The following is a 26,241-nucleotide window of genomic DNA, read 5'->3' as shown; positions in this document are numbered from 1 at the left end:
CCCTACAAATTAATATTCTGGTGGTTTTGCGACTTTCACACTGAGATGTATTACAGGTTACGCACGCAACAATATCCGCTACATCAGTGCAAAGCTTAACAAGACACCTGTAACCTATGTCCATGTCGTGCATACACATTACAGCTTCACATATTTTTCTAGATTTCACAATATAAAACTGTTTCAATATAGTTATGTATAATTTCATTATTTTGTGTTTTAACGCGCCTTTGAGCTACATTCCTCCATCTTGAGATCGGATAGCTGCACACTGCTAAGGTGACTATGACTTCTGTGTTATATTTTTTAATCAAAAACGAATTCATAGAAAAATGTCTAATTGTATCTGTATCTGAGTTAACTATTGAAAATAAATTAATTTGTTCCAAATAGAGATGAGGATTGGCTATATTTTGTGCCCAGATTTGAAATCCTGCGGTAAGTCTTGCCAGTGGCTGCTTAGCATGCAACATACAATTTATTTAATAGTATTTTCGGTTCAACAATTAAAAACAAGTTGTTTATTTGAAAAAAAAAGCAAAAATGTCTGGTTATTTTTGCCTGATGCTGGATACACAGTCTAATATGCCTGATTTTTATCAGAGATGCTAAGGGTCAATTTGCAGGTAGCTATGGGCAATTTGGCTACTCCAGTTAACCTCAGTATGGGGGGGAACAGAGTACCGAGAGGAAACCCCATGACGTCATAGAGAGAAGATGCAAACTCCACACACATGGAGCCATGGCGGAGACTCGAACCCTGGTCCCGGAGGGGTGAGGCAACAGTGGGAACCACTTCACCGCCATGCTAACCCTGTAGTTCAGTTATCATAATGTAACACTTCTGAGATATACAGTGCTGAATAAAGACTGTGCCCTACTTTTAAAAAGTTCAGATTGTAGGGATTGCTTGGAGCATCCATTGAGGCGTGGGGAAATGTCCAATCCTACTCCCTGTTGCTGTGAAGCTGTCAGCTTTATGAGGCAGCGGACATGGCTTGTCGAAGGGGGCGGTGGCATAACCGGACAAAGTCACCATTCCGTTATGGCTAATATGCCAGCATCAGTAACCGTGGCAACTGTGTTGAAGTCAATCCTAGATCGTGATCTTATTAGCAAGTGGTGCTGGCGCCTGTCTGTGGTTTACCAGACAGGTTGCTTTATAGCTGGAGTCGGATATTTAAATACATCGGTCATCAAATGCAACCGTGTCAACATCCAGAGATTTCACCTCTTAGCTGTCACTGAAGCCTCTATTTGCGGGAGGACAGCTTTAACCATCTCTGTGAAATCTGATTCAAACACCCTGTTCGAAAGTACGGGAGCCTGTCTGTTCAGTGTACGTGTGGAGTTACGCAACACAAAGGCGTTTTTCACACCCGCAGGCTGACAGACACTAACAGACTGTCCTGACTGGTGCAAATGGACTCTGCATTTCATCCAGATGGACGTTACGTTACATTTATTTCTCTGTCGGATGGTTTTAGTTAAAGTCACATACAAGCGAGGAAAGCTTAAGGTCAGAGAGCAAAGTCAGCCAGCATCCAACACCCCAGTAGCAGTTGGGGTTAAGACCTTTGCCCATTAGCCGAACAATGATATGGCCGCTCAGCCAGCCCCGGGATTTGAACCCACAACCTACCGGACATGTATGAAAATCTCAGTCCTACGGATTTAAACACCACCCCTTTAAAAGCATTATGGGGTTATATAACAAACAGTTATACAGACTGTTTGGCAGGCGAATACCTACTGAGGTTGGAAGACGGATGGCGGTGAAAACATCCCACGGCATTTCTCAATGACGTTTTTGTTTTCTGCTGTTTGACATCCCCTTTTCACAGCCGGAGTCTTAAGAGGTAAATAATCAGTGAGTCTGTGGTTTGTATCCACACAAGCAATGATGTGATCATACCCAGGGTAGGGTGGTGACTCTTTTGAGGACAGTGGTATGTCATTAGGAAAATGGGAGGCATGAAGTCCTCAGTGGTCTGTTTAGACGAACAGCAGCTATACATTGTATATGTGTGGCATTGATCATTTTACGCAGTGAAATTTAGAGGTGTAAATTTAACTGAGAGACTGACGATCAGATATTGAATGTTCATTTGAGTCCTGTCAATTTCGCAATTTATTTAGCAACCGTCTCTATCTATATTGATGAACAAATGAGAAAGCGGGGTCAGACAGTCCCCAGAGCAGCTGGGAGTTAAAGGCCTTGCGCAAGGGCCCGAAAGTGCCATCAGTCTGCCGAACTTGGGATATGAACCAATGACCTTTCAATTACTTACAGAATCATAACTTGCTGTGCCAAACATCACCTCATATGACAACTCATAGCACAGCGGCAGGAAGAACATAAGCGCCTTGAACCAACAACAGAGTGGTGCAGATTATCTGCTTCTGCACCAGAGTCCTGCCGAGCCCCCACTCTACTCCCTCTGTCCTGCTTTGCTGTTTTTCGGGGGTGGAGCAGACAAGGGTGTGTACAAGGGCGGGCCTTAGGGGGGGCACCAGTCCTGCTGAAGCTGATTGGTTCCCAAGTACTCCCTCCCCTGTCACTCACCAATTTATGAGCAGTTGTCAGGAATTGAGGGGGAACTGGGTAGGGATGCTCAAATAATGTAGGAATAGTGCAGGCGACACATACTGCAACACGGGGTTAGTGGGTCGTTCCATATTCATTTGCTGTCACGACCAAGGGTTGCAGAGGGACGCTTCATGCTGGGAGAGCCTACGAGTCATCAGACTTTGACAGGCAGCCATAATGCAGCGAAATGACTAATTCACATTTACACAGCAAACCAGCACGCCCCCACAAACACAGTATAAAAAACAGAGTTCACGTCGCATGTATATATATTTTCACCTTATCTGCTTCACCCGGCTTTGCCGTGAAAAGTCCCAAGATCCCTGCAATGGATTAGCATCCTTCCACGGTGTCCCCTGCCCCGTGCCCTGTTTATCCTGGGATAGGATCCAAGCTCACACTCATCCCGTACTGCAGTGTTTCCCAGCCTGGTCCTCTGGGTCCCACAGTCGGTCCACGTTGTTGCTCTCTCCGAGCTCCCTGCCAGAGTTCACATTTTTGCTCCTTCCCAGCTCCCGGTAGGGAGCAAAAATGTGGACCATCTGCGGGTCCCCGAGGACCGGACTGGGAAACACTACCGTATTGGGTAAGTGCTAAGGCAAGATGGATGGCTCCCCTACCTTCTGTGATATTCCGGTGCTTTGCCCGGACAGTACTCCAACAATCCCCTATATAAGCGCGAACAGATTTCCATGGAGTCCCATAAATCAGTCACACATGCTCACCAGGTGGAATGCCATGCTGGTTCGGGGTGAACTTAAATCTCTCGAAAATATGCTACGCTAGAAATACCCAACGGTGCAGATCTCATGAAAAATTCATTACCCTCCCTATTCTGTTTTTTCTTTAACCCCCCACTTCTGTTTTACTCCCTGTACCCACCCCACTCTCCAGTCCACTCTAACATCTATTTATCAATCCCCCCATAATCCCACTCCCTTTGACCCTCATATCTTTCCCTCTCGTCCTCCTCATAACGTCCACCGCTAGCTGCTCTGAGTCACCACTTAATTTCAGCAGCACCTAACATGTATGGTTTACTAACAAGCACTCAAACTCTTATGCACACAGACACATTAATGTCGGGAGTAAGCCCAAGTCCACTGCAACTAGAAGGGTGTGCGTGGCTAAGAAACAGCAACCAATTTTGGGAAAAAAGTACTTTTGGTTGTATATATGGATACACTCTCACTACCTGTCCAAGGAGCATTTAGGGCCAATTAGTTTCTGATACAGAGGCACATCCCAGCTTGGGGTAAATGCTGCCATAACACAGCCACCAGAAGCCAGACTGTGTGTCCGTGAAGCTGAGAAGTAGTAGTTCAGGGGACCCAATCAGTGTTTGTTTCCACGAACAGACAGCCTGAAGAGAAAGACGGGAAAGGCTGTGGATGAGCAGCCCAGTGTTTGTTATGTTTTTACACTGGAAAGGCACATGCACATGCTCAGGATTTAACTCTGGCTAGTGTTAAATATTTTATGGCCAAGGGAGTGCAGTAGAATCACATGCAAGTACACAAAACAGGGAAAGAATCGGCAGCTGTCAGGCGAAATATTCTGGAAGGAAAGCAATGGAACAGGATTCCTACTGTTCCCAGAAAAGTTGATAAATGTTCGTGGATATGCAGAAGCATCAAACACGAGCGAGCAGAATGCCCTGCATCACGATCTACGCCCCGCGTCGTAATACGTTGGTATTTTCTGCTCCTTCCTCAAGCAACAGCGTGGACGGCAAACTCCAGCCTAATCCCCTCCAGTCCCCGAGCGCCAGTCTGTCGCCAGTCCGTCTCAGGGAGCGAGGAAGAGCTACCGGAGAACAGGAGGGGGCGGGTGACAAGGGGACAGATGCCAGCGATGCCAAGCGGGTCGCTGTGCCAGTTTCAGGGTTAGACGACCGGGAAAGGAAAGCGGAGCTGTGATTGGCTCCTTAGGTGCAATCAGACACCCCTCCTGGACTGATAGCACAGCTTAGCCGCGTGCTACATTACCCACTGCCCTGCTGTGTTTTCCATTTCCAGCATTCACTGCATACCGGATAACAGCATTAACTAAGTGTGAATATGAGCGTAGGGGAGTTACTCTCTGAGGGAGACTCCTGAAGTCCGGCTAAAAGTCGCAGTGCTTCTGTTTATTTCAGTAAGCGAGCAGCTACGCAGGGTGGTAGGTGGCTCAGTGAGTCAGGATGCTGCACCTGAGGTCAGAAGGTTACAGACCCCAGCAGAATGACGTGACTGTTGGGCCCCTAAGCAAGGCCCTTATCCCAGCTGCTCCAAGGTCAGTGTGACCTTGCTTTCTCAACTGCGTGTCACTTTGGATGCAAGTTTCTGCTAAATAAATATGTAGGTTGCCACAAGAAATTAACATTTTTAAAACATCTACCAACCTTTTTTTTGTTTTGCAGACCTTATTTTTTTTCCCACTGACCTTCCACGGAGTAAAAAGCCACACAGGCAGAAATAACATCTTTGTTCCCTCAGTTGACAATTTTGAAGCGAAAGATTTCACACCGTACACTGTGTGACAGTGACAGCGTCTAAATTAATTACTGAGTCACCCAGTTTTCCTGTCGAATTTGGATTTTATTATGCAATTAACTAGGTCACCTATACTCGCGCTGCACAGATTTTCAACACCAAAAAAAAAAAAAATCTTATTAATAGTCATAACAACAATTATTTTCTCAATAATACAAATACCACCCATAAAACATTTTATGACAAAAACCTTATTTCAGATTTAAAATTTGGCTAACATTGCAGAAATATTCCTTCAAGTTAAAGAGTGACTGAGCCCTTGGGATGTATCGGAACAATCCACCATCACCATCAGCACTTCAATATTCAATATGAGGACGTGTTATACAAAAATCAGTTTCAAGTCTTTACAGTTGCAAACTATTTACACAATGAACAGTAGAATTACAAAATACTTATACTAGTGTAGTTAAAAAAGGACTTACGAGACAGACAGAGAGGGAGGAAGGGAAGAACAGAGATGTGAGTGTTTTGTTGACAGATGGCCAAGACAGCTCATAGAGATAAACATTTTTTTTCCCCTCCCAGAAAGTGAGAGGAAATGTGAGGTGAATTTCTAAAATGGCGTTTAAGAGGAAGGATGGGAGGCCAACAGAAGAGAGTGGTGAGGATTCAGACGCGGTTTCTCTGAGAGCAGCGAAATGCAGCAGGAAACACTGGGTGTGAGGCATTTCTGCAAAACAAGCCTGATCTGATCTAACACAGACAGGCAGGTCAGAGCAGGACGTAACGGTATAGAGAGGCTGGAGTCGAGGAGCAGAGCCCCACACACTTACACTGACACTCACACTGACTGACTGACAGACAGACACACACACACAGGTCAGCAGAAGACCTCGCTAGGAGCACTTCCACGCGTGCATGCACACACACACACGCGCACACACACACACACACATCGCTAGGAGCACTTCCACGCGTGCATGAACACACACACGCACACACACACGCACGCGCGCGCACACACACACACACACACACACACACACACACACACACACACACACACACACACACAGACAGACACCTCGCTAGGAGCACTTCCACACACACACGGCCAGACTGCCTCCAAAGAACATGTACAGCAGATTCTTGACTTCGTGTGTGATCTCGAACCCGAAGCCCTCCCCAATCACCACGTGCCACGAGCTTCCGAACTTCTTATCCATCGACTCCTTGATCATCTTCGCTGCACTCTGGGGAGGCGAAAGAGAAGAGCGGTGGGTCACGGCAGGGCTGACAATTTTACGAAGCAATTTATAAAACCATCCTTGACCCACACACCTCTTTCACAGCACCCTCATATTCAAGATTCTTTACTGTCATCTCCCAATATACCAAACTATATACCCATGTACACAAACATCTGTGCATCAGGCCACAAAAGGCTACCAGGAAATGTCCTCCAGCAGCCAGATGTGTCACTTGGGGTTCAGTAAAGATAAATCAAAATAAAAAACTGAAAAAACATTCGCTCATCATTCACACCTCTGACAATCAGTCAATACATTCTACATACAAACAATAAATTTTGTACATACATACAAATAATGTATGCCCTTGTATTTATGCATACCGCAGCCATAAAGATTACATACACACATTCATTGTGAAACTAACACTTTCATGTTAGTATAACGCTGTCATGTTGCATATTTACTAAGGGGGGAAAAACTACAAGTATTTTAGCAATAATGACTGAACTGTGTGAACTCTTCCTACACACGTACGGTTTATTCACTCCGAACGCACTTTCATCCTAAACAGCATCTGTGAACAAAGTGCCAGAAGACCGGCCCTTTCAGTGCATCAGACACTGATATGTGAAGCACAGATACTCATCTTACCTCAAGAAGTTTCCTGTCTATGTGAGACGATATCAATACATTTAAGTAAATTAGGAGATTAAGTCCTTCTTGAGACAAAAAATTCAATTATGGAGCCTCTCGAAGCCACAAAGCTACAGTTTCCGTGAGAGACATCCAGCCCAGCGCGTCCTACACTGCTGTCTGGCAGCAGTTATTACAAACTATAATCTGTAAAGCAACAAACAGCGGAACAGTCTGTTGTGTTCCCCTTGCTCGTTGCGCAGCCTATTGTAATGTACTTTCGGAAAGTTAAATCCCCCCACTTCTGCCATGAGGCGACGTTTCCCTGCAGTGGACTGACTTACAAACGAGGGTTAGGAAGAAAACGCAGCCCTCAATTAATATGAGAGAATCCGAATGAAAATACATGCAGTTACAGTCAGGCTGGCATCTCTTCCGAGGAGCAGGAGAATTAATGAAACTCTGAGAGAAGTCGTACCGTGTCGCTTTAGGCAAACGCGGGCAGCATATGTTATTTGGAAGCAACAGGAAGGTGATATATACAAGTGAAAGGAGCTGCTGTTTTCTTTGAAACGCTCTGCTTTGCCCAGAATGATACGTCCGCTGAATGGAAATAGTGGGCATGTAACACGCAGATGTAAACAGGGCATTGAACTAATAACAGGAAGCATTTATTAGATTACCAACAACTGGATGACTCAAAGCTGGGGATTAAAAAGCACCCAGCAGGAGTGTGCCTGTTACACGGAGATGAGATGCTGTGCTGCAAATACCCAAGAATCATATAATCATATAATTCATATAATCACTGTACCACTACACCAGTGCTACAGCATTGCTGACAACAGTTCCGGCAACAACTGAGTTTATACTTAATCTTTGTAATTCTCAGTTACCACAAAGCACTTATGGGGAGCCAAAAAGTCACGACACTGAACACCATAGACCCTTAGTATATAGAAAGGAGGCTTTCAGCTAGATGGATGACCTGTTTCTAGGTCTGCTTCATTTTGGACTTGGAGACTGAGACGGAATGACGGCTTGGTAGATATACAGTTCACAGTTCTCCGCATGTTTGTGTGGTTTTCCCAGTGTCCATCCTGGACACTGATTCCCATTTCAGCCATTTTTTTCCCTTAGACACTGGACTTCCACACACAGATACACACATGTCCTGACCTCATTGTTGGTGGCAAACTTCTCACAAGCTGTGACACACAGCTCCATGGTCTCCACTCTCATCTCCTCAGGCATGTCCGTGTGCTGCACAGAGAACACAAAACGATTTACGGGTTTAGCGCAGAATTAGGGCACCTCTCCCACCTATGATCACAGAGCACAGATGTTATTGAAAATGAAATAACAACTTCCATGATTAATTTCAGCATTTAATAATGAATAAAGGAACAACACCAGAAACACACACCACACACACACACACTTTCCTGACCCTGATCAAAGGGAAGCTGTGGACCCTCTTGTAATCCGCCTCTTCTTTCTTGCTTTCGGCCGTCTCAGCCATTCCCCTTACTTATTGCACCTAGGAGAGAAGACCACAAGCAGCAAACACCATTACCACTCCTGACAGTGCAGCTAGCTGTAGGTCAAGGACATTCGGTTAAATAGGTCTTTATTCCTTACCAAAATAGCCCTACATTGGCAGTTTGAGCCCAAATGATTTGAAACGCTTTCCATGGCTACTGCCACATGCATTTCCACTTTTTGGAACGAGCTGTTATTTCGCTGTACAGCAGTGACTAATTTGCTTTGCGTAAGTCGTTAAAAGTTAGGTTTTACCAAGCAGCAAACCATCAATGAATTTAAGACACACTCCAAAGATATATAGGTTAGCTAACGATCGTGCTTTCTAACATGCGATGCACGGCTAGAATGTTTAATCGTTTACTGACTGACTAGTAGTGAACTTATGACAGTCGATTCATATAGCTGCAAAACACTTTATGTCCATTTTAATATCTACTAATCGAAAACACCTCTCTCCATCGAGACAAGCACGACACACGAAACCGATAAGGTTTCCATATGCTGATTGTTTAATTACTCTTACAGAAATTGCACGTGTGCATATACGTTAAACTGCTAGCTTTTGTCTCGATAAATAGCTTATAAGTAATATACCGTTCTCTTGCAGCTAGCTACAGAAGTTTCTTGCTTCTGTTTTGGTTGTTAAGGAGACATTTCAGCCATAGCGACCAGTGTCGCTCCCCTCTTGTGGAAAGACCCACCCAGTGTAAAACCTTCCTTTCTATTGGTAGATACGCCTGTCAATCAGAACCATGTAGCACCTAAGAAGGACCGCTTTAGTTCTCTATCACAAACGCCTGAATGTTTGTCATGCCGCTCAATGGGGTGTTATATTGGCCTTAATTGCTGTAATCATTACATGAGTTTATTGGAAGTAGCGTCGATATAAAATCCAATAATTACACAAGAGCCTACCTACTTTGCTCTCTTATATGTACGCCACTCTGGTTGTTTCATTGCAGCTTACTGAGATTTTCTTAGAGACGCGAAGGCTGAATGGTTGGTGATTCCCCAGTGGTCGGTGATGCAATGGCTTGACTTATCGCATTATATAGTGATGCTTCTGAACAAACTTGTGTACAGAATATCAGTCTCAGCTCCTCAACAAATTCCATGCTTGTTTATTATACATAATTCAAATGGGACCTGCAGTATGTATAACACGCATAACAAAATAAAAAATAGTTTAAATAGAAATTCTGCGTGACGGTTTATATTCTCTCCGTACACAAAGGTTTGTTTTATCTAGTGCTCATATTCCAATTGCAAATTATGAGTTATAGTTAGTGCATGTCAGGGAGAAAAGCATTTAATCAAAATTGGATGCTAATGTCATTTATCTCTGCATCTATCAGTTTTGTACCATAAAATACACAATTGTACCCTGCAGTGGACTGCATTCTCTCCAGGGTATTCCCTACTTTCTTGCCCTGTGTTTGCTGGGGTAAGATCCAGGATTTCTGTGACAGATAAGTGCTTTTGGAAGGTGGATCCATGGAACATACAATTCTGTCATACAGTGATGAAATATGGCAGTTAGTACGGGTTTATAAATAATGTTTGGTTTCCCTGAATGATCTTTTGCAAACTGATAATGAAACAGAATTAACTTTGTGAAAGTGAAGTGTTAAGTGTTACAGCTATACAAATTGTATACGTGGCTATACTGTGTCCAGTCTTATTCATGTTGATAAACCACATCTTCTTCATCCTCGCTTCCTCTCTCTGCCACTGCCTCAGCCCACTGACCTACATCAGGAATCGCCTGTGTCTCTTTTCTCGTCAGTCCTAAAATGCTCCCTATTATGTCCCACATAATGTCCACAGAAGTGCATGCCGTGTTGATTAAATGGAGGATGAATGTCAGGACACAGCATTTTCGATTGCCTTCTACTATGTTACTTTAATCACATAAATAGTTGTACTTTTTCACATCATATGTTCCCAGAATATCAATACAGAAGTAAAGATCTGCTTATTTAATCTGCAAACATGTCATTCTTAATACTTTGGGCAGTTTGAAGACTACGCCTTACTGAATTGTGTTCTGATATGACAGTATTTGTGCCAGTTTATTGAGATGATCTTTTATTCTAGTTTAGGGGATTACTTGGGATTAATAATTCCAGGCAGATAAAGTGAAAGAGGACAAGGGGAGAGGTTAATGTTTTTTTAGTGATTAAAGTTGCAAAGGAAGAAGTAAGCATATTTGCATGAACGGTTCATTGTCTATAGTCTCGCTTATATCTCACTCAGTGCTTATGAATTAGTTGCTTTACTCACCACTGATGAGTTCATCTATAAGGAGCATGTTTGTTTTAATTGAATCTCTGTGTGATTCATATTAGGTCAAGAGTAAACTGTGTCACAGTGTGAGTAAATCGGATCACATCCGAAGGGCTGCGACTCTCACTCCCACTGCTGAATTAAACTGTTGCGTAAACATCTTGAAACGACTGAAAGAAGTGATCTGACTGGTTGTCTTTTTTTTTTTATTATTATTATTATTATCTCTGAGTCTTTGTCCCAGTAAGCCAATCAAAGAACTGATCTCATAATGAGTGACTGAGCTGTTTTTTCGAAGCACAGTCGAGTACATTACTGAGACAGAATTACGTGGCCCAGCCCCCTCTGACAGAGGGTTGAAATCTGGATTATGAAAAATCTAAGCAGGGGACGATTTGCACGATGAAACGAGTGTGTAAGTGTAGGATCAGACAATGTTCATCTTAACAAGGTTAACAAGGTGCATCACCACAAACAAAAAACTGAAATTAAGTTGATGCTGTATATCAAACAGACCAAAGAAAGACACGAATGTACGTAAATCTAGATCAGTGGATGGTGGGCAAAGGTATCAAAGCATAGCAGGAGCCTCCACTTACGAACAAGGAGGTTTATGGTAACTTTTCCATAGTGGAGGGAGGGAATTAAGAGATTGATGGTCTGCACAACCTGGCCACTGAAAAGTAATTGGGAACAGTCTCTGGAAAACACCCAGAGTGATATGAGAGTCTACGTATATTTTACATTGTTAGCCACTTCTATTTATTTATTTGTTTGTTTATTCATTTATTTATTTATACATACTTTAACATTCTTATATAAGGTGGATGTTTATTTTTTATATCTTCATCTACTGTGCTATTGTTCTCTGTACCTCATCTGGAGGAGCAAAGAAACAAAGAATTTCATTGTGTAAACACTGCACAATAAATAGCTTGAATCTTGGAAGTAGGAGACAGAATGGGGAGGGGGAGACCGGGCCTTGTCTTGAATCTGTCGATGTGTGGATCTTTCTGGAACTGTATGGAAGGCTTGTCCTTCCTAGGGCTGAAAGTGACGCTACTGGGTGCCTGTACTCACCCAGTCCTCCTCAAGTGTCGCTTTACAGGAGATGGTCACGGGTTTTGTGAGTTTCGGCGACATCAGGCTGAAACACGAACGGCTTTCAGCTCTATGCCTGTCAAACCCCCCCCCCCCCCCCCCCCAACCCCTTTAATGTATTTTCAGAAACCACTTTGACACCGGCATGGCGACGGTCTGGGGCACAACGGATGCTCTGTTAACTGAAACGAAACACGACTGCGGAAAAAAGCATCCGAATACGACCCAAAATGAAAATGATTGTGGAGGGGGGGGGGGGCGGCTTCTCACACAACCTTCCTGTTCCTGGGGCCGCTGGCCGTCTCTGCCAGTGGCTCCAACGTGACAGGAGCTCTTCTGGCAGGCGTTAGCCTCCAGTGACAGCGGGCGACATGGAGGGGGGGAGGGTTTGACTCGGAGAGCCGCGGTGACGACTGCGACGTAGCGAGAAGGGGAAGATGGGAGATGCCGTACCTCAAAGGGACGAGCAGTGATGAAATGGGTCTCGGTAGGATGAAAATGGCATGAAAAGCCCGGGCAGAGTTAATTATGACGGATGTATAATTTACAAGCCAAGGCAGAGACAGTGTGGCCTTCAAATGTTATTAATATTGTAAAATGAAGTGCGTCGTACCCTGGAAGGAGAAGAGATCAGCGGGACGGAATCAAGGGCACTGCAGAGGCACGCGGCAATAACGCAGTAACGCGAGGCGGCGAGAGAGGTGTGACGGGTGAGCGCCTAGACGAGCACGCAGGCGTAGGCGTGGAGATGGGGGCATGCGTCACGGCCACACGCAGCACACGAGGGCGCCGCGCCAAGCACGCACAGAACAGTTTGTCGGGATTATTATAGTCGCTATGATCTCAGTAACTTAGCACATGCATCAACCCGGTGCTGCGCAAACCGTTTAACCGATCAACATCCGCGTCACGTGACCTTAGGCTCGTCAGTGGCGGGTAGAATCGCTGAGATCCCCTGTTAAATTCCTGGCCGTCAATCCGGAGGCATCTTGGGGCAGTGACACATTATTAATTAAAGTTAATGAAGGGGCTGGGTGAGAGATGTGGATTTTGGGAGGGGGCCAGGCTCAGGCGCTCTCCATTCATCTTCCGACCGCTCCTCCGGTCCTCGATGGCCGAGGGGGGACCTGGAACCTATCCCAGCATGCAGTGTGACCCTGCTGTGTTCTTCCTTATTTGGAAAGCCCACAGCGTTCCTGGGCCATTACAAGGCTTTGTACCGTGGTAAAATCCTCAATAGGGATCTGTATGTCCTTCTATCTCACCCACGCTCCTGCTCCACTGCAGCAGCGGAGTGTCTGTCAGCGTAGAGCTGCCTTTCCATGCCGTACCAGATTTCCCTCCCTTCCCGTCTGTTATGTTCACAAAAGAGGGAGCAGAACCGGTGGCATCCATGTATGCCAACGGACATGCCATGCCCCCAGCGCATCATGCCGTCGTCTGTCCAGAATCCCATCCTGCTCCGGAGGCTCTGCCAGGCTCCGCCGCCGTTTCCAGTTCCGCCACACCCCCGTCCACCCCCTCAGAATCTGGGCGTCACACCTCCGCAAAAACGCCCCCCCCCCTTCTTCCTGACCAGCTGAGCACCAACAAGAAGACAAAAAAAAAAAAATACAATAGAACTTTAAGAACTTGGCGTTCAGCTTGAATCCATTTTTTTATTTGTGGTTCATTCTGTTTTTTTTGTAACATATACGGTACACAGACAGAACTCATACCGAAATGAAGGAGGGTCAAGGCGTGTGAGATTTAGAAGTAGAAAAATGAGTTACAAAAGTCCTTAACTTATGCGTACAGCAGACACAGGGAGCAAGACGGCTGAATGCAAGTGAGAATGCGAAACCTTTATACACGGGGCAATAAAAACAGTTAAAATATTCAGGCAGATAGAATAATCTCGTTTTTTTTCACAGCTATATCATGACATCATAGAAGAAGCAGAGAGGTACAAATATAAGCAAACACAATACCGACATCACACTCGGCAACCGGAAAACCAACAGCGAAAGAAATCAGTAATTACTTCACCTCTTTTTTTTTAACGTGTAACCAGATAGGCACTGCGCTCCCGGAGTGGGGGGCACGCAGCCAACTTGGGAGGCATCCAAGGTGCCGCACGCTCGAGCTGGTCCAAATGACCTCACTTGATCTGGTCACCCATGCAAATAAAAATGGATTTGAGGAACTTTACAGTGGGGGGGTGAGAAGGGGTGGAGGGTTCCGGGGGGTAAATTTTAGCTACGTGGCGTAATAGAATTTTCTGGACGCATTTTGGCGCAAAACGGCGAAGGCCTGCCCCCGTGCATCCATTGCTCTACGTTCACAAAAATCCCACAAATAGGCCTGCCCCCGTCTCCGTCCAATCAGGATCCTGCTTTTCACACTAAGCCCCCAGCCTGCTCCGCTGTGAGTTTCATGACCTGATATATAAGATTCTGATCTGTGCTTCTCTATTAACTGCTGTGCTTCAGAACGTGTTTAGCGAAATCAAGCCGTGTGCTTCTTCGATCTGGTCGCGCCGTCCACCTCAAAGCAGGCATGGGGGGGGGGGGGGGGTTTGGCTGTACCTCCGGTTGCCATGGCGATCATGCATGGACGTGTGATGACCCGAGGGATCTACTGCGGGTCCGGACTGGGTGGCCTTGAGTCATGGAGATGGCAGATGAGAGATTGGATAAAAATCAGGGGCTGGGGACAGAGGGCAGGTGCCAAAGGAGGCTGAGGACCCCCCCCGCCCCCCCATGTCCGAGCAAACAGGTACAAAGAGCCTGGTTCGGAAGAAAAGAACACAGTGTGGGAGATCACGCCTGCTTTGTGCAGACCTGCGCAGCGCAGACGTGACAGGTAAACAGCATCTTCCAGCTTGGTCACGTTCTGGCTGAGACAAACCCCCCCCCCACACCCGCCCCCCACTGTTCTCAAACCTCAGACACTTCCCTGCCTCGCAAACCCATGTGACGCCCACGACCAGCCCTCCCCAATCCAACCCCCGCAGCTACCCCCCACCTCACTGCTGCCCGTCGGCACGCTGTGAGCACGGCTCCAGTGGCTCCTTGGTGGCCCCCCCAAGCACGTCGACGTCCCGCTCTGTCCACGGCACCACGTTGCCCAACGTGACCTGGCTGCAGTCGGCCAGGCCGGACACCTCGCTGGGAGTCAGCACCCGGTCCCACAGGTTGAACTGGGAAAGCTCCCCCACCAAGGCCTGAGCGGAGTCAAAACGGCCCCCCAGAGTGTCCTGTGTGGGTGTTAAAAGGGGGGTGGGGGACAGAGCCCGGAAGTGAGCAGGTCAGGTGACCAAGCAGAGAAATCTACAAAGACTAGGTGTGAGGTGGGGAAGAGTGGAGCAGGATGAAAGGCTTTGGAGAAATGCCCCCCCTGACTGACAAATGGGCTTATGTTTGGCACGTTGTTACCGTAATACAGCTAAAATATTGCCCCTAATTCTGTCTAAACTTGCATAAGTGCATAATGTCCAAGTCCTACATGTACAATCTCAGAAAAAGGGTAAAAGTTTGTACCTTTGCTTGTGACTGATGCTGTACCCTTGTATTTGTACCTTTTAAGGTACAGAAATGGACTCTGGGGAACATCCCAAAGGTACAAACAGCATTAATGTACCATCAATGGTACAGAAATGTTCCTCAGGGTCTATTTTACCTTAAAAGGTACATTTACCTACAGTTAAGAGTACAATTCGCAAACCCTTGAGGATACAGCCCTGATGACAAGCAAAGGTACAAATATTTATCCCTTTTTCTGAGAGAATAGAATAGAATAGAATAGAATAGAATAGAATAGAATGCCATTATTGTCACTGTAACAAGTTACAACGAAACTCAATGTCTGTGATTTCCCAGAGATGCTTTGAGGCACACATGAGTATTAATAGAAGGAAGATAAAGTAGATTAGAATAAATAAACAAACAAGAATGTGAAGTATTCAAAATATAAAAATATAAACTATACGAAAGAGGTAGTGAAGGTAACTGCTTTTAGTATAAAGCAGCAGGTTTAGTAAACATATAAACATATTTGCAATTATGAGTGCAATAGCGCAATTATGGCAAGTAAATATAATGAGATTTATAAATACATATAATACAATGGCAGCCAGTATATACACAGAAATGTGTATATTGCATTTTCGCCTCTCCCACCCCCGGACGTGCAGTACTCACCTGCTCTTGCCCCAGTATGAGCACCCCCCCGGGCCGGATGGGGTGCCAGGCAGAAAGGCCCGCCCCCTCGCCCTTCAGCTTGCCCCCCTGGTAGGCCTTCCACACCCCGTCCCGCAGGCTCCAGCTCACGCACACGTGCTGCCATTTCCCCTGAGGCAGGGACAGCGGCAACTGCGCCACCTGCAGGCGGGGAGGACACACAGGCGGCGCGGTCAGCACGTCCACGCAGCAGCAAAGAGCAGAGACGGAAGGGAATCGCGCATAAAGCAGATGCGGGATTTGCAGCCAAGATGAAAGTAACTGGATGAAAAGTGATCTAAAAACAAGGAGGTGTTAAATTACAGAGGACGTGGTTTTGGATTAGATCCTGTCGCTATTTACATAATCCCCGGTTCCAACCAAAAACATCACCACGACCTGCCTTACATAAACCCACATAAGGCCCACAGTTTTCGCACTTTCACTACACCATGTATGCATCTATCTTGCATGTCCAGGATGGTGGTTAGTCTGGGATCTCGGGAAGTACAGGGGAGGAGACAGAGGACGTCTCAGACTGGCCGGCAGCCCATCGCAGGGCACACACATACATAAACTCACGCACGACTTCAATGGGTAATATTATGATGCACCAGTGACTGGGCATTAGCATCCCTGCAAATGGGGAGTATGTTTGGTATGTTTAGAGGGCCAGGACACGCACACAGTACCACATCTCATCAGAGGCTGCCAACACGGCTGCTACTGCAGCATCAGGGTCCCGAGCAACAGCCCCTGTGACAGGAATCTCCACCGAAACATCGCAATGCTGAGCTCTGCTCAACAAGCCCATTCACTGCCTTCCATATCTGCATCGTGTTCATAATATTTATATGGCTGTTACCACACTGCATTAGTCACAGTGTACGTGTAACTGTCACTGCATGTAATAGGAGTAATCACTGTATGTGTGTAAGTTTTTTAAATAGAATAGTGATACTTGATTTATCCCTGTGGGGAAATTTTCTTTTCGCCTACCCCATCTTGCTCTCCAGTGCTCAGAGAGGTGAGAACAAGCTTGGGGTGGGGTGGGGGGGTCACAGTGCAGAGACAGCCAGTGTGCAGCACCCCTGGAGCTGGGGGTTAGGGACTTTGCTCAGGGGCCAAACGGCGATATCAATGTGCTGGTTGATTTGAACGAACAACCTTCTGATTACGGGATTAGTCCTAACCCATTTGCACACTATACTATAATTACCGTGCTGCATATTCGCATCCAGTGCTTCCGATATTTCACTGCTGGGGTGGGACTTTGCACGTGACCTTCTCATTCGCCGCAGGGCGACAGGTTCGGTCACATGATCTGATTCGGCTCTGACCTTGTCGTTGATGAGCAGCTCGACGGGGGTGTGCACCCCCTGCAGCAGCACCAGCTCGTTGGGCTGCCCCACCACGGAGTAGGAGAAGGGCGTGCCGATGCCCCCCCCGGACGGCCGCAGCCAGAGGCAGGCGGTGAAGGCGTACAGCTCAGGCATCGGCCTCCGTACCATGGCGTACATGTAGTTGGTGCGTATGGGGAAAGAGAGTTTGTAGCCCTCTGGGTAGCTGTACTCGGAGACACCTGCGGAGGAGGCGATAAAGAGGATAATAACTAGCGGCACCACAGAAGAAGAAGCTTGAGGTACAGAAAACCATGAAAACCAAGCAACTGCAGCTGCACACCTACTGTGTCAATATATAGCTACAGGGGGTGGGGCCACAGGGGCACATGACCCATACGAAAGCTGATTGGTCTCTGGAATGCCCGTTCCCCTGCCACTCACCAAATGAAAACATTTCATTGGCTAAAGCTAATGTTGGCCCTTGTATATGAATTAAGGCCCCACTTATGCATCCCCACCTTAAACATTCCTATAGAATCGGTCAGTTTTCTGCAGATATTCAACAATACAAATGGGATAAGAGGTTAAACGCTATGGGTCACATTAGATAGTCAATTAGATTAGACAGATAATAATAAGAGAGCATTTTGCTAATGAGGGAATGGGAGTCACTTTGGAGGGATCTCCAGGTTTGCTGGTGGTGGAAAGAACCAGGAAGAAGTCTGACTCATCTCTTTGACTCTGTTCTCCACCATTAATTGCTTTTCTGGCCAGTCCCTCCCCCTCCGCGCTAATGTGTTACACTATTTCCCCTATGCACCTTCTCTGCATTTTCGCAATCGTCCCCTCCATCTGTCCCCCCCCCCCCACCACCTCACATGCCCCCCAGCCCTCACTTTGTTCCAGCTCCCGAATGCGGTGCTGCAGGTCCTCGAGCCCCTCGTCGATCTCATGCCGCCCGTCGTGAGCCTCCTTGTGGAGTTGGGCCCTCTCCTTCTCCAGCATCTCTAATTTCTGCTCCAGCTCTTGTTCCAGGCTCTCCACCCGCCAGCGCACCGCCTCGAACGCCCCCCCGCTGGAGGTGGAGTGCACCGGGCCCTTTCCACCCACCTCTGTCCGGTTATGGACGGAGGGCCCAAGCTCCGACTGTAGAAACCACCATAAGGTAAAGAAATATGCCGTTAGCAACCACGAAATGCGCACTGCAAGCCCCACTATGCGATTTCCCAATACAGATTAATAACGACATTTAAGAAACTGTGTTTAAGTTGAGAAACAATGACATCATGGTCGGCAAAGAACGCGAGCGCGTTTCTCCATACATTAAACATCAATTTAAGAGAGGCAAAACCATAATTGTCGTTACTGGACTTTCAGATTGTTAGCAAGCACATCTGGGAATGTAATGTCAATGCTTTCTTAGCAATGCGAGATAAAGTAGGATTGGTTACAGGACAACAACCGCGCCGATCCGTGCTTTCTCTCCGACAAACACCGAGGGTCGCACAAACGCGCACACGCACAAACACAGGCACACGTACACACGCTGACTGCAGCAGATTAGAGCAGCCTATTTCAGCACAAGCACACAGTCACCCCGCAGTATGGACAGACTCAGCTTTCTCCTATATGAAGATTTATTTATCTTTGATTTCAGTGTGCCCTCTCGGGACAGTAAAACGTGCTCGATGTAGCCGCGCCGCAGGTCCGTAATCTCCCCCAGCAGGAATAGGAACTGTCCATAGAATAGGATATCGATTTATTTCATTTATAAATTCTAAATAAAAATCAAGTATATTTGTTTCTTTTTCGTTCTTTTTGAAGGATTTTCTCGTTCACATTAAATAGAAATAAGTACCTTTGAGGTTTTTCTGAAGAATCTTCTGGTTCACATTTCAACGTTTTCTTTACTGGTGCAGACTAATATATAATACAAAAAAAAAAAAAAATCGATCCACTCGCCAGTCTCCATAAAAGGGACGGCGGCGAGCCCGGAGCCTCGGAGAACGTATAGGACGCGAGGCTAATACAAATATAAAATGTACAAAAGTTCACATTTTTTCCCAGCACTGAACTATGAACAAAAATGACGTTTTGAATTCGTGTTTTAGTAATTTTTAAAATATCAACTTAGATATGTATTCAGCTCCAACGATATTTTGTTTTCCGCTTTCAGTTTAAATATAAATACCGAATAATGGTAACATTAATAATAAATAGTATTAACTGGATCAGAATTAAACCAGATTATCACATGTTGTTTTAAGCATTGTTTTCATATAGATACCAAAAAAAACCTTTACGTTTAGACTGGAAATTTACACCGTATTTATAACTATAGTAATTTCAGTTTTTTTTTTTGCTTTACTATTGAATGTTTTGGGTATATCGTGAAAACAATAATAGCGTTATTTACTAAGAGGTTTTACGTGAATGTTTCTAATAATGATAATCCAATGTGCGATATGTTTCCGACACAAAACAGCAACATGGCCAGATCCACATCATCTTGAAATGGACGCAAGATCAACACAAGTTGAGAAAGCAGAAAAGATTGATAAATCAGGTTAATATCCAATTCACCAGCGACTTATATTTGTGTATCACGTGGCATACACATTGCGCTGCCCAATAATTGTAATGTACACCTTAGGATACCACTTACCACAGAAGATTTGGAGTAATTTTAAAACTACAGGTGATACCCCTCCCCCCTCTGCGTCCGGCCGTAATCGCTCCCAGCTTCCACGCATATGCATGCTCTATAAAAGCCATGGATATAAAACTGTAATGATCATTACACATGAATATTGCACTTTCCTCTACCCCACCTCCAGCATCTCGATGCGGTCTTTAAGCTGCAGGATCGCTCGCTCCAGCTCCTCCACGGCGTGCGTGGTTTGCAGATGCTCCGCAGCCGACGGCTTGACGTCGTCCCCGGCCATCAGGCGGCGTCTGCCCGGCGGTCCGACGCTCCTTTCTTGCAGGCTGCGCTCCTCCAGGCCGCTCTCGCACTCGGACAACTTGCCCGTGAGCTCACGTATGGTTCGTTGGTCCATGAGAATCTGCTCCTTCTGCTGTTGGATGGTCTGCCGGAGCTGCTCCGCTGTGCTCAGGAAGGAGCCATACTCCTCGTCGGCGTACAGCGACGGGTCGTCGGCCTGCTTCTTGGACTTGCAGTCCCCGATGGGCACAGGCGTGCAGATCAGCCGACTAAAACTGAACTGCTGCCCCTTTCCTAGCCCTGCTTTCCCGGAGCTGCTCAGCTCGTTAATCGCTGGCGTCTCCAGCCCGATCCCCACACCTCCACCGTTGAGCGATTCAGGACCGTGGAGAGCGCCCAAAGGACCGGCGTGAGCCACGGGGCCCGGGGACAGGGGCCGGTGCGCCAGATCGGGGGCCAGGGAATGGTTATCGGCCAGCGGCTGCGGTGCAGCCGCCGAGGAGCTCGGATAGACGCTGGCGATGATGCAGATGACCGCGCCGAGGAAGGCCAGCATCCCGGCGGCCAGCAGGACGGCGATGAACTTCAGGGTGGCGGAGTGCTGGGGCGACAAGTAGAAGAAATTGGAAATATATCTCACGCTGGAAAAAGGAGGCAGTTCCTAATGGGAACTGGGGAAAAGTCACCCCTGTGTATGTGGATTCAGGATCTAATAAAAAAAATGCTGGCAAATCTCCGCAAAGTAAATGTACAAATCTCCCCTGAAATTATTGATACGCGTTAGAAAAATGGATCAAAGCCCAGTAAATCGCTCCAGATCGCTCACACCGATAAGCAGTGGGTCGGTTGTTCCCTCGCTGGCTGGTTTATTCGTTGTGCTTATAAATATCGTCGATTCAGCGTTGGACGGCGCTTCGCACCTGCTGTACGGCAGAGCGCCTCTCTGTAGTTACCGTAAGAGATTATTGGAGGGGCGGGCAGAGGGAAGGAGAGAGAGAGAAAGAGAGAGGGGGGGGGGGGCTGGTAATGCGAGCTGAGATACCACCCAGCGAAATGTATTTTACACGTAAGGGACTAGATGGCAATATAAGGAAAAGCGAAAGACAGTGAGCTCCTAGCAGCTCCGCAGTCACGTCACACCAACAAGTCACGATAATATCAATTACGTGGGTTTGGCGGAGGCAGAGCTGCTTCAAGTGCTCCGGTGAAAATCAGTGGGAGATTAAAAGAACTGAAATTCATTTACTATATATATATATATATATTGAAATAAAAGATCAAGTTCTTCTGCTTCTCTAAAATGGTCTTAAAATCAAGTCATAGAAGATTGCGAACAGGTTTTTTTCTCCCATAACGAAATAAGTTTGTGTTCGCCAGCTAGATCTTCATTACAGCTTCGCCTAAAGTGTGACAGCGATTATCCATCTGGTGAAAGGTTTGTTTTCGCTGGGACGGCCAAACAGAACCACGTGAAACAGGCAGTTGGGAGGAAGAGGAATTTTGTTTAGGGATGAGCAGGGACTAGAGATTTGCAACAGAGATTTTGGACCCCATGAAATATCATATCGCCCCCCCCCCAAGTCCAGACCAATCCAGATCATTTCCAAATTATTAGGGCCCTTGTCAGTCGGGGGCCCTTGCAATTGTCCTAACTCTGCCCCCCGGCACCCCTGGGGATGACTATGGGGTGGGGGGGTGGGGAGGGGGGGGAGTGAATAACAGAAAGGAATGAAAATAAAAGGTAATAGTTTTGGGGGACTGGGTACGAAATCAGACTGTGGCTGGGTGATTGAAGGCTTAATTAGACATGTGAAAAAGTGTCCTGAATCGTATATTAGAACATCCATGTCTTCCATCTTACATAAACGGTTTCACATTCTGGCCATGTGCTCTTTATTGATATGTGAGACAGGGGCACTGTGTGGATGTTCTGGAGGAGGGGGATGATCACTCTGTCCATCCAGTACAGACTGTCCTAACGATGATAATGAAGTTTCATCTTCCAGTCTCTGTGCCTACAGAATTCCATGCTATAATTCTTGGCTCTGTTACTATTTATTTAAAACGGTCTGAATGTGTGTACTGTAGTGCTAATGTAAATCTATCTATCTATCTATCTATCTATCTATCTATCTATCTATCTATCTATCTATCTATCTATCTATCTATCTATCTATCTATCTATCTATCTATCTATCTATGACACTGTCTGTCTGTTTGTCCACTGACCCCAATGGATTCAATTTTTATATTACATTTTACATTTACTGACTTACCATTTATTTGACTTTTTTCCAAAGCAAGGCAGGTATCACATTGCAAGTATACATCCATGAAGAAGCCAGCTAAGTGCAGGTTCAAGTGCAGCTAGGCTGACCTTCCATAGAATGACTGGTAACACATTCAAGTTAGCATTGGAGCTTAGCTGGAACTGTACAATATGCTACAGACGTGCTAAGCCATGACACTGCCTACTTCTGAGAGGGCCTGGTGAAGCTTTGCTCATCATTGTGTATGACGACCCTCATCAAATTCTTCATAAAGTCCACCCAGAGCCACTCTCCAGCCCCGCCCACATCCACTCTGCAGTCCCGCCCACAGCCACTCTCCAGCCACGCCCACAGCCACTCTGCAGTCCCGCCCACAGCCACTCTCCAGCCCCGCCCACAGCCACTCTGCAGTCCCGCCCCCACAGCCACTCTCCAGCCTTGTCCACAGCCACTCTTCGGTCCTGCCTGCCGCTACTCTACAGTTCCGCCCACAGCCACTCTCCAGTCCCGCCTACGCTACTCTACAGTCCCACCCACAGCCACTCTCCAGCCTCACCCACAGCCACTCTCCAGTCCCGCCTACCAATACTCTACAGTCCCGCCTACAGCCACTAGTCAGCCCCACCCACAGCCACTCTCCAGTCCCGCCCACAGCCTCTCTCCAGTCCCGCCCACAGCCACTCTACAGTCCCGCCCACAGCCACACTCCAGCCTCTGCCCACCTCCACTCTTCAGCCTCGCCCACAGTCACACATCTCTCTGTGTGGTTCTCCCATTCATTCAGACCTTCTCAGCTTCTCCTTCAGCTAAAGCATTTCTGACAACCAGTCATAATAATCTGACATTGTTGGGGATCATGCAATTTATAAATGGGAAATTTGAGATTCAAGGGTAACTGTTGTCACAGTACAAAGCTAGTATATCACATGAAGCAGAAATGAACTTTTTTATCCATCTAAAATGAATAATTTTTATCAGTGAGTGAGGATACATATTATACATTAACCGTTTGTAAATGATCTAGTCCTGTCTCCAGGTAACTGTATTAAGCGCTTTCCTCCACAATGCAGCGCCTCCTGCTGTCATCAGCCCCATTGTGTGAAAAGCGGAAAGCCGATATCGTCACGACGGCTGACAGAGACCGATCCCTGAGCTAGGAGGGAGAGGGAGAGAGAGAACGGATGCAACGGACAGAGGGGATAAGGGAGAGGAAATGAGAGAGACGGAGAGAAGTATGCGGCACTAGATAGGCAAGGAGCAACGCAAGATTAGCAGGAGGCGGTGAAGCCACTCTATCTGCGAGGGGCAGTGGGGGGGTTTACCGTCCACAGCTGAACGTGTGTGGCTAGTTTTAACCCTTCTAACATTTTTCTTGATGTAACTAAGGCATGGTTAGGGTCTGATGGTACTTTACAGAAATAGGGACTAGCCCAAGTTAAACCCTATCAGACAGCTGCTTACTGACCCCCCCCCCCCACTGCGTGTGGCAGTGGCAGGGTCACATCTGGAATTGGGGGTGTGACTTTCACAGAAAGCACCGGTGCCACACACCCAGAACTTGGCACGATACTAGGGGCATGTTGCGAGGACCAAATCCCTGCCCTCCAATAATAATAATAACACCTACATAATTTCTCGATCAATACAAATTTGTCCCCCCCCCCCCCAGGAGGAGGAGGAGGAGAAGTGGGCTGGAGCCAAAACTGGAATTCAGAAGCTGGAATTAAGGAAGTATTCGGTGCAGACACATATGAAACCAAACCTCCCACTCAACCAAAAAGCCCTACTGCGGGCCCATTAGGAGGAGAAAAGGCCCAAGTAACGATTAAGCGTAGAGATACAGGATGACTAACAGGGTTCCACTTAGTTTTACACAAGCACTTCAGAGACAGCATACATGATAATGTGGCTGATCTACACAACATGCCGTGTTTGTTAGAGTAGGAATATGAAGTGTGATTTAATGTGCTGAAAATGCATAACTTATCTTGTTCACACATGCAGGGTAGAAAATGTGTATTTTGCCACCAGTATGCAAAGATCCATCCAGTTATAAGGATCCAATTTAGCAAAATAAAAAGCACTTATGTCCAGAACATCGTGGGACTCAAACCTGGGAAAATGGTTAAAATGCACTGACACAAGATACTTGCAATTTAAAATCTTCATTTCTGTGAGAAAAAAAATGATGGCTGCTGAAGTTTTAACGGGCCTGACCACATTATACATTTACAACAAAATGTAAAGACAAGGCATTGCAAACAACGTCTGTGCCGTTAAACGGTTCTCACGTAATGCGATCCTGCCACCTAGTGGCTAAATCCAGAACTGCGATCCACTGAAACGTCTCCACACCTTAAAATTTTAAGGCTTAAATGGACCGCAGATCGGATTATGCAACTTTGGGTCACCAGCAGTTCAAATCAAAGGTCCTGTTTTTTTCACATTTAGACTCACCTGACTGCCAGTCCCTTAAGGCGGCTCAGAAATTAAATAGAACCTGGAAGTAATGTTTTCCACCTGCACTAAATCCTATCAAATATACCCTTCACACCATTACCATAATTCCGAGGCACACATGTCTAAATTAAACAGGTGTCTAACTAATGCTCCAAATTCAGACTGCTATGAAAATGAGTCAATTGAGTAAGGTGCACAAATTGATCTTTTTGGAGACATGCACCTTAAAACATACATTTTATTAAAATCCAAATGGAAACACAAATACAAGGCAAAGTGCATCTACATATTAGGACAGCGTTTCTCAAACTATGGGCCGCGGACCGGTGCCGGTTCGTGTGAGGGTTCCTGCCGGTCCGCGGTGCCTCGCTTCTGCACCAATCACAATTCAGTCAAATCAGGTCAGGTATAATAATAATAATAATAATAATAATAATAATAATAATAATATCTATAGTAATAATATCTATCTATCTATCTATCTATCTATCTATCTATCTATCTCTATGCGGATACGTATCCGTTTACACAAGTTTAAACTTTAAATGGACTTAATCTTTGTTCACTTACATTTAGCCCAAACTATCTTAAAAACCAGCCCCATGTAGGGTCACGGCGCAGTGCCACTTTCTGGGTCTCCAATATCCAAAACCCTGCTTCATCACAAACAAAGCCAATCTGAACAAGGAACTGCAAGAAAGTGGCCACAGTGCAGCGAACTTGCGACACACTGCCCTCGAGTGTTCATACCGCATTTCTGCAGCCATGCTGCATGGTGTCAGCTGTCAATGACCGGTTGCGGGAACACATCCAGATAAGCTTGTGTTTAATGCTACATACTAATACTACAACCGCAATAAGTTGATTCCGCTAAAAGTTTACCCGACCTAATTACGAACGCGTTTCTCGCCATTAGGGGGCGCAAAACAGTGAATGAGTCGGGATCACAGCTGCTGCGGGGTTCGGCACTTGGTGCTCAGAGACAAACTTAATCTTCTTCATCGCGATCACGTTTGTTGCTTCTTTTGATCCAAGGCGAACAAAAACATGTTTCGCAAATTATATACGACGATAATACAACTTACCAAAATTTATTTTAAAAACTGAACCTCAAGTGCATTTTTTGTAATGCAAACCTCA

The 26,241-nt window shown here is 46.2% G+C and overlaps 2 protein-coding genes across 3 annotated transcripts; both read right to left on the bottom strand.

The window, feature by feature from the left end:
• Positions 1–5,148: 5,148 nt before the first annotated feature.
• Positions 5,149–9,216, bottom strand: dnal4b (dynein, axonemal, light chain 4b). Of its 2 annotated transcripts, none has more exons than XM_049015656.1 (4): positions 9,093–9,216; positions 8,404–8,493; positions 8,133–8,216; positions 5,149–6,320 (listed from the first exon to the last, which is right to left on the bottom strand). In XM_049015656.1, the coding sequence occupies exons 2-4, from the start codon at positions 8,473–8,475 to the stop codon at positions 6,156–6,158; spliced, it is 321 nt and encodes a 106-aa protein (XP_048871613.1). In that variant the 5' UTR covers positions 8,476–8,493; positions 9,093–9,216; the 3' UTR covers positions 5,149–6,155. The 2 variants fall into 2 exon arrangements, with proteins under 2 accessions (XP_048871613.1, XP_048871614.1); XM_049015657.1 differs by lacking the exon at positions 9,093–9,216 and adding an exon at positions 8,595–9,081.
• A 4,236-nt stretch (positions 9,217–13,452) lies between these two features.
• nptxrb (neuronal pentraxin receptor b) lies at positions 13,453–21,323 on the bottom strand. Its single transcript, XM_049015068.1, has 6 exons — positions 20,259–21,323; positions 18,324–18,573; positions 17,425–17,666; positions 16,067–16,246; positions 14,892–15,123; positions 13,453–13,464 (listed from the first exon to the last, which is right to left on the bottom strand). The coding sequence occupies exons 1-5, from the start codon at positions 20,925–20,927 to the stop codon at positions 14,893–14,895; spliced, it is 1,572 nt and encodes a 523-aa protein (XP_048871025.1). The 5' UTR covers positions 20,928–21,323; the 3' UTR covers positions 13,453–13,464; position 14,892.
• Between the last annotated feature and the right edge of the window lie 4,918 nt (positions 21,324–26,241).

The sequence above is a fragment of the Brienomyrus brachyistius genome, chromosome 5 (assembly GCF_023856365.1).
Source record: "Brienomyrus brachyistius isolate T26 chromosome 5, BBRACH_0.4, whole genome shotgun sequence".
Taxonomy (NCBI): Eukaryota; Metazoa; Chordata; class Actinopteri; order Osteoglossiformes; family Mormyridae; genus Brienomyrus; species Brienomyrus brachyistius.
Note: the sequence above shows the minus strand (reverse complement) of the source record. Positions and strands in the feature narration are given on the sequence as shown.